The sequence below is a fragment of the Setaria italica genome, chromosome III (assembly GCF_000263155.2).
Source record: "Setaria italica strain Yugu1 chromosome III, Setaria_italica_v2.0, whole genome shotgun sequence".
In the NCBI taxonomy this organism is placed as follows: Eukaryota; Viridiplantae; Streptophyta; class Magnoliopsida; order Poales; family Poaceae; genus Setaria; species Setaria italica.
In genome coordinates this window covers 21363774-21372856 of record NC_028452.1, presented here as the reverse complement: position 1 = coordinate 21372856, position 9083 = coordinate 21363774, and the positions used below count along the sequence as shown (strand labels likewise).

The following is a 9083-nucleotide window of genomic DNA, read 5'->3' as shown; positions in this document are numbered from 1 at the left end:
TAGATCCCTACCTACCCCTTGTCCACCACTCCCAACAACTGCCCGACCATCCGATGTGACATGTGCTAAAATTTAGCACATGACTCCCAAACACCCCCTAAGTCGTTCATACCTAAAATCTAAAGCGCCCAAACAGATACGGATAATGCTGGCTAGATGGGTTTGGGAGCATGTGAGACAACTCGCCTTGGAGTACCCGACGAAGGCCCGGAAGTCGACGGACCAGGCGGTGAAGAGGAAGGCGAGGATGTGGGCGGTGGAGAGCGCGGCGAGGACGATGAGCGCGTCAGTGAAGTCGAGCGCAGGGACGGCGAGCAGCAGCCAGAGCGCGTAAAGCGCGAGGAAGGGCCAGAAGTCGAGGCGCGACGCCCAGTACCGCCGCCGCAGTAGGTCCACGCCCTGCACCGACTTGCCGTTGACCTCGAACCGCGCCATGCCGGCGCCGCGGCCGCCCGGATCGGGGGAGAGCGCTGCGGAGGCGCGGGGACTCTCAGATCGGGTCCGGATGTGGATCAGACAGGTGACACGGTTGGAGATTTGGGAAGGGTTTACCGACTCGGCTCGACGGGGTCCGATCGGCAGCGGCGGGCCGCGAGCGGCGGCGGCGGCGGCGGACGCGACCGACGGAGGGCTTTGTCGCCGCTGCTGCTTCGCTGCGCGTCTCTGCTCTGCGGCTCGTCCTCAACCTGGCGTTGCAAGTGGTTTTACGGTGCGGAATCCCACGTCGATCTGAATTCTCGAGACTTTTCTTTTTCTTTTCCTTTCGTAATTTAAGCAAAGTTTGTGCCAGCCAAACAGATGGTAGACAAACTGAACTGTTTGGAGATGCAAAAGTTAAAAAGGAATAACTCATCGATTTACCTATTTTTTTATCCCTCAACCCTAGGATTTTTTAGGTTAGTCTCAACGGGAGTTTTATCAGTATTAATTTCTATATCATATTAGCAATTTTGCTGATTTAGCAAGATTTTTATGTGGAGAGAAATGATATAATTTTATGAAACGAGAGAGAAGTTTATCCCTATAAAACTGTGCATTGAGACTGACCTTAGCGTGGGTACCTCAACTTTCAATTTTGTTTATTTTTCCCTTAACTGGTCGAAGCAGTTTTAAGACAGAAATTTCTTGTCATTGATGACGTGGTTTATATGAATTTATATAAAATTTATGAAACCTCTTTATAATAGATTTATTGGATGTTTGGAGAGCTTGTTTTCGCGAGCCCTGCTTATTTTCTTGTGGGAGAATTCCTCTTATCCCAAAATATGTCTAGATTTTTTTAGAAAAAACTTATGAAGATGTTTGAGTTTTTTACACATTTAAATTTTAAAAAATTACTCTTCTAATAGAAAATCAATTTCAACTCTCTCATTGAGTATCTTGGCCAAATGTAAATATTTTGCTCGGTAGGAAGATTTTCTTCTCTATTCTGGGACATTATTTTCTTCCATTTATACTAAAATGTATCGTAATTGAACTTATCATATATGTACAAAACTACTGATCATATTCTTATAATCCTACCTAACCAAAGTGCAATATGTTGCTTTAGCATTTTGCCGTGCCATGTCCAATGCAACTAATAAAAGAGAGAATTCCCTATTTGATACCAGGAAAATGACTCGTTCCTTTCTTGGCCCTCAGAAAATTTTGGTCCCCTATTTAATACCGAGTTCAACTTTCATTCCTTATATGACACTGTTGGATTTTCCATCCATGAACCGTTAAATGCCCCGTGAAAAGATAATTTTACCCCTATGGGCCCCACCGCCCTTCTCCCTCCTCTCCTCTCCTTCTCCCTCTACTCCACACCGGCCTGCCGGCTGTCGTGCCCCCGCAAGAGGTCGAGCCCCGTCGGCCGCCAGGACCCTTGGGAGGCCGCGCCCCCCATGGGAGGCCGCGTGCCGCCGGCCGCCGGCTGCTCTTCATCCATCGGATCCCCGCCGTGTGCGCATGGTTGTTGGTGCGGGGCAAGAACGGGCCGAGTCCCTCCCCCTAGTCCCCCGAGTCCCTCCTCGCCGCCGTGACGTCCCCCGCGGGCTGCGCGAGAGACACATCCTGCTGGTCGCCCTTGGCCGCCGCCACCGCCGAAGCCGCGCCGGAGGAGGACTTCCCGTTGCCACCGCCGCCGCAGCCGAGGAGGCCGTCGAGGATGGCGAAGAGCACGAGGTAGAGGTTGACGATGTCCCAGCCGCTTTTGAAGCTGATCCCGCCTCGGTGGTACCCTTGGCCCCCGCCTTCCCCTCCTCTTCCTCTGCCGTTGCTGCCTCCAGCCCAGGGCGTCGGGCCGCCGCGCCGCACCGCGAAGGGTAGGAACGACAGCAGAAGCAGTGCGAAGAGGAGCACGAGGACCCAAACCTTGACCCCGCCGGCGCCCGCATTGTCGTCCCCGTCGCCGCTACACCGGAGAGTAGGAACGACAGCAGGAGCAGTTGCGAAGAGGAGCACGACGGTCGGCGGCGAGCGGCCTCCCACGGTGGCGCGCGGCCTCCCAAGGGGCCCGGTGGCCGACGGGGTTCGGCCTCCCACGGGGGCACGACAGCCGGCAGGCCGGTGTGGAGCAGAGGAAGAAGGAGAGGAGAGGAGGAAGAAGGGTGGTGGGGCCCACAGGGGCAAAATCGTCTTTTCACAGGGCACTTAACGGTTCACGGATGGAAAATCCAACAGAATGTGGTATAAGGAATGAAAGTTGAACTCGGTCTCAAATAGGGAACGAAAATTTTTTGAGGGCTAAGAAAAGAACGGGTCATTTTTCTGGTGTCAAATAGGGAATTCTCTCTGTGCGGCACCAGCCCCTGGACATCTCCAGCTCTACGTGCTGAGCTCAACATCACTGACAAAGCATCTCCCACAAGGTTGAAAAGTAAAGGAGATAGTGGATCTCCTGCCTCAGGCCTTTATAGCTCCTAAAGAATTCTCCTCTTTCACCGTTAATGTCAATTGCCACTCTCCCCCCTCTGACCACCTGCATAATCCAGTTAGTCCACTGTGGTGAGAAACCTTTCCTGATCAGCACCTTTTTCAGAAATTGCCAACTAACTCTATCATACCCTTTCTCAAAGTCTAGTTTAAGGATAACCCCTCTTCTTGTCTAGTTTTCAGCTCATGCAGAACTTCTTGAAGGATCTCCACTCCATCTAGAATATTTCATCCTGGGATGAAGGCAGTTTGATTTCTGCTGATGATCTTGGGAGCAATTTTTGTGAGTCTTTTGGTTAGGACCTTTGTAATGATTTTGTAGATGACATTCAAAAGGCAGATAGGTCTAAATTGTTTAATGTTGTTTGGTAATTTCAGTTTCGGTATTAGGATAATCACTCCATAGTTTAGGCGCCACAGGTCCAGGGTACCTTCCCACATATCATCTAACATTCCCTTGATGTCTTCCCAAATCAAAGCACAAAATTCCTTAAAGAACTCTACAGAGAATCCATCCGGACCCAAGGTCGTGCTGTTTTTTTATTTCTTTCATCGCTTGATCAAGTTCTTCTAAGGTGAAACTCTTGGTTAGTTCCTAATTATCCTCTGCAGACACCTGTTTGTCTGCTAACCACATATCTCCCGCCAAGTGTATATCAGCTACCTCTTCATGTCCAAAGAGTTTCTTATAGTATTCAGTGACATGCTCTCTCAGCTCTCTCATATCTGTGATTATCTTTTCTCCATTTTCTAAGGATTGATTGTTGTTTTTCTTCTTCTTCCATTAGCACATTTATGCAAATATGCAGTGTTGTTGTCTCTTTCCAAGAGCCATCGTTCCCCTCCTCTTTTCTACCAATATAGCTCTTCAGTTGCGTATATGTCTAGGAGCTCTCTCTCCAAGTTATATCTGAGCTCCCACTCTTGGCTAGTTAGCACCTTTTATTCAGCTTGCTCGTCAATCCATCGAATCTCTCTCAACATATTATGTTTCTATTTCTTCCGCTCACTCTCATAGTTCATCCCCCACCCTTTCATAGCACTCCTCAACTTCCTCGAAACTATATGCCAATGGTCAAGCACTTTATGTTTGTATTTGTCGGGGCAACTCTCTATCACCCAATTCCTGAAGCCAGATTGTTTAAGCCAACTGGGGTAAAACTTCAAATATCTGGGGTGTGGCACCTGCTCACTGCTTATGTTTAGGAACAATGGATTATGATCTGACCCAATCCTGGTTATCACTTGCACTTTCACCAGATTGTATCTGTCCTCCCAAGGGTTGGTCACAAAAATCATGTCCAACACGTTCTGTATAGGGGTGGTTTGCATATTTGACCAGGTGTATCTGCTACCGCTTCTATGAAGCTCCCTCATCTCAGTATCCAAGATCAAACCGTTGAAAGCATTCATGAACCTAACATTCACATTCCCCGTCGACTTATCCTCCACTCTCCTGACCATGTTAAAATCGCCTCCAATCAGTATTGGAAATTGACAGTTTTGAATTTTGCTTTGAATTTCCTACAAGAAGTCGTCTTTTCTCTCATCTTGTACTGGGTCATATACGTTAACCAATTCCCATTTAAAGTTATCATCCTTCATCTTCACCGTTACACTTTGAAAGAACTCGCCACTTCCTGAAGAACCTCTACTATTTCCTTCCAGACATCAATGAGCAATCCCCCGGAGTGCCCTCTAGGAGGCGCCTAGAACCAGTGAAACTCAAAACCTCTACTAAAGCTGTTCAGTTCTCTTAAAGTGTTTGACTCTTTGATAGTTTCCTGTAGACATATAAAGTCAAAGTTGTGTTGTTGGCATAACTCTACTAGTTGTCTTCTCCTCACTACTTTCCCTAGGCCTCTAATATTCCAAAAAGAATCCTCTTTGATAAAACCAACTCTTCTTGTTTGTCCTCCTCCCCCTCAAAAGGTGGGAGGATGTGTTGTCTTGTGCGGTGCTACCTCTACCGTTTGATCATCAACACTCTTCTCATGTGCAAGGTCTGTGGTGTTCTCTCTCATCTTCTCAGCCTGCTCTACCTCTTTGATTTTGAACTTCTTCGTTGCCTTACTCAAAGCTATTTGTGCAAGTTCTTTAGCCTTTATCAAAGAAACATTTAAATCCCTAGAACTAGTGTCACAACCTAGCACTAAACCACAATTTTCCACAACAGTAAGGAGTTCAGGAGATTCAATATCTTGTAAAGAGGATGGGGTGTGTTTCATGGGGTTACCTGGTACTTCAAGGTTCTTCTTCATCTGCAGTTGTTCCGCCATCTTCAGTGCTGGTACACCATGTTTGGGCTTCCTTGAACTAAATCTTGTGGCTTCCGGCGGGAGGTACGAACGTCCAACTTATAGGCATCTTTTTGCTTGGGTAGGATTCTCCTACGCAGAAATTTCATCTCCGCCTTTCCTCCCAGACCTATGCTTGGAGTTCATATCTTTCTTTCATATCTCTACTTCACCTACGCACTTCTCTTTGTCTGAGGTAATTATGGTGTCATCAAGTTTTGTCCCCACCTCATTTGCAAGATTTTTGCTAATTTCAGATACGGATGTCTTCTCCATCTCGGGGGCCTCCAGGGCGGTTTCTGTAACAACTAGGTGTTAAAATGGTTTAAGAATGGTTATTTTGAGGTTGAGAACAAAATTTGGGTGCTAAGAGAGTTTATTGGCAAAAGTCAACTTTAAGTCAAATGTTGACAAAAACGTCAAATTGAGATTCAAATTTAAAAAAAGATGACAAGTGCGTGGATTTGGACTTTATGGACAATTGGAACTTCAAGAGACCATTTGAGAAGCAAATGGACCTTAAATTGTCCAAAAAACAAAATGAAGGATGCTCTTGAAAATAGGAATGATTGCCTATGAAAAACAATACTAAAAGGAACGAATTTTGATTCAAGAGATTTTGAAGAAATCCTATATGGACCTTTGGTTTTATGGACAAAATGGAACTTTTATATCAAGCTTAACATGATCTCTAAGTTTGGCATGAAATGGTTGGCATCTGAAGTGTCAAGTGGAAATTCAAGATTAATTTGGAGCAAGTGCTACTGTTCTGTTTAGAAGAACAGCTAACTAATGCAAGTCCAGTTCAGTAAAGGGCAAAACAAAGGCAGCCAACTTCAGGGCTAAAATTGGAGGGGAAAAAGGAGGATTTGACTTTTCGGGTGAATAAGAAAAATGTAGAGGAATAGGTCCTCTACAACTTCTATAAAGGGTGTTTTGAGAGTTTGAGTGCAGAAAATAGAGTAACCACCTTTTGAACTTTTAGTTCAGAAAATTGGCAATCCTGTAACAGTTGGGTTGGGAAAAATTTTTTTGAACCCTTAGGGTCGAAATCAGCAGGAACTTCAAGTGTAGCAAAGGGAGTCACTAAAATTTCCTACAACTTTGTTTAAGGGTCCTCATCAAGCCTCTATTGAATTCCAGCCACAAAGTCGATCTGAAGGTAAGCTGTCGAAGCCTTAGCTGTTAAAATGAGGCAAAACAATAGTCAGGTTCAGAAAGAAATTCCCCTTGATTGGCTGGGAATTTGAAGGAGATGTAATAAGGTTTCAAAAGGAGGAGGTTTAGTTTAAGTTTAAGTTCCATATTCAGAAAAAATTTATAGATGCTTTTCACAAGAAAGGAGTGAGATTCAGTCAAAATTGTAAATCTATGAAAGGTAGAACTTTAGATTTCCTCTACCTTTGCTAAAGGGAGTTTGGAATGTTTTGTTGGCCAAGGAAGGTAAAGGAGTCAATATAAATTGAAGCTTAAGGTGAGCAAGTAACAGACTAGAATTGCTGCTGGTGCAATTTTTGCTTAAGTCTGAAAGTAGAGTGACTTTACCATTTTTGGTGCAAATTTCTGAGAAATCCATTGTAGAAGATATATGGGCTCAGGTGCAAAATGGAACCTTGGTTAGTTGTACAACAAAGAAGGATAAAGGATGGATGCTATGGATCAAGTTTAAGCTATTTTAATTGAGCCTAAAATTGGGCAAATGGCCCTGTTCTTATGTCTGACAAAACTAAATTGTCTGATTCAGTTAAATGGTCGTTTCAGCCCGAATCTTGGAGCTTCAGATTCAGGGTCTCAGACTGGTTGTTTTGGTTTAAGGCCAATCTATCAATTGAAGTGCTTGGTTTGCACTACGAGTTTGCTTAAAGGATCTTCACGAGTCACATTGGGGATATTGGAGTTTTAAGCCTCTGAACTTTGAAGAATTTGAGTGTGCGCATGTGTTAATAATAGAGGTCGAGTCCAGGCACAGAGCCGTGCCACCGCCGGCCACCTGCGCATGCCGGCCAGCGCAACTCGCAAGCCACATCCGTATCCACGCACCCTAGAGCTCACCGACGTGGCCGTCATGGGAGCAGTAAAAACTCATACTTCTACTGCTCTCGCCCTCCTCCGTTTCACCCTGCTATTTTTCACCGTCGCAAGCTGAGCCGATCGAGTAGCACCGCCGCCGGCCGAAACCACCGCTCTGGCGCTCCTCTCCTCGATTTCGCCCACTCAAAGCTCCGCTTGAAGCTCCTATACACGCTCAGCAAGCCACCACTCCACTCCCTCCACCGTAGCACTCCGTCATCGTCGTCTTCCTTAAGCCCGGCTGCTACTTCGTTCTGGTAAGAACCGCCACCGTGTAGGTCTTGGTTACTAGGGCTGGGGTCACTGGGTAAGGGCTCAAGTGAGCTTCTCGTGAGCCAAGGATGGTGTTGAGGCCGCTCGTTGACTTAAAGCATGGCCAGGTTGGCTGGAACGCCGTCGCCGCCGTGTGTGTCCGTCGCCGCCATGGCCGCCATAGTGGAGCTTTATACCCTGGCCATGGAACGCCCTGATTTGGGTGAGCTTCGTGTGTCCAAGGTCGAGGCGAAGCTGCTGCGCAAGCTTGTTGTCGTGGAGTCGCTGCCGTTGAGCCGCCCGCCGGAAGAACCCTAGCGCCGCCCGTTCCGCCGCTGTTCGCCATCGACTTCGGTCGAGCCACCTCAGCGTCACCACCGGTGTGTGCGTCGTCGAGGCGAGTCGAGCCAGCAAGTCACCGTCGCCGGAGACCTCGCCGCCGGCGAGTTGAGGCGCGTACCCGCGCCGGTACCCACGGTCAAGGCCAGGGGTACTGTGTGCTGACCGGGCCCGCGAAGCAGTGAGAGAGGGGTAGAGCGAGGGTGCGTGAGAAGAGTTTCTCTGGGGGTTTGGATAATCATAAGTTTTCCTTTTAACAAATAATAGCTTAAAATCGTTTATCACTGTTTAGTTCATTAGAAATTCTAAAAATGTCCAAAAATAGTAAAACCAATTTTATTAGGATTGTTTTATTTTCCTTTATGCATTAAAATTCTTAAACCCAAGGAAAGGTAATAAAATTGTAGGTATTTATTTAATGCCTTTTGATTAAGGTATTTAGATAAATGCTAAACCTTTATTAAATGCATAAAATTTTGAATAATATTTTCTTATTCACAAATTATTATTAAATCATAGGAATTAAGTTTTGAGATTAGAAACTATTTATACTGCTTTTCTAAAATAAAAGAAAAGGGCTTAAGGTAGGTTAGTAAAGAAATTAAATTTTTTTTGGGTTAATCTTTATGGGTAGTTTAGTGTTGGCTTGCAACTTTATCATGAAGATGGGTTGGTCACTTGTTGGCTTGCAACTTTATCATGAAGGAAAGTTGTATAGTCATGTGTTTAAAAGTTTGCATCTCTAACTCCTGCATGTACTAAATCGTAGACACTGAAGCTCTAGAAGTGGAATTCTTGGAGTTATCTGAAGAACCTTCAGAGTTTGAGGAGATTGTTGAGTTGATCCCTTGCGAAGCAGGATCGTTGGAAGATGCTAACCTTTTTGTGGATCAAGGCAAGCCCCGGTGCATCTATGCCTATCTATTTTGGAGTTATTATTTCATGTGTCCAGTTATTAGTTATTGGTTATTTTCTTTATGAATGCATTAAGTCTAGGAGTTGATTGAAACCTACTCTTGTGCATGATCCTACCTTATTTAGAGGACATCTTTGCTACTTGTTCACTAATTAGTAACTATCCTATGCTTAGCAATGCTTAGATACTTCTAGCCACTTGGTTGCTTAGCTCTAAAGTAAATTTGGTCATACATATTAGTCAAGGAAAATAGCCTGGAAATTGGAAATGCAGACATAAGCTAGAAATGG

The 9083-nt window shown here is 45.5% G+C and overlaps 1 protein-coding gene across 1 annotated transcript in view; it reads right to left on the bottom strand.

The window, feature by feature from the left end:
- The window catches only part of LOC101765377 (probable manganese-transporting ATPase PDR2), a 10555-nt gene extending 9851 nt beyond the window's left edge, over positions 1-704 (bottom strand). Inside the window, exons 1-2 of the mRNA XM_012844818.2 lie at positions 557-704; positions 187-470 (exon numbers count right to left, since the gene is read on the bottom strand). Of these exons, the coding sequence (XP_012700272.1) occupies positions 187-435 (249 nt within the window). The 5' untranslated portion in view covers positions 436-470; positions 557-704. The remainder of the gene's footprint in view (positions 1-186; positions 471-556) is intronic.
- Positions 705-9083: the final 8379 nt, after the last annotated feature.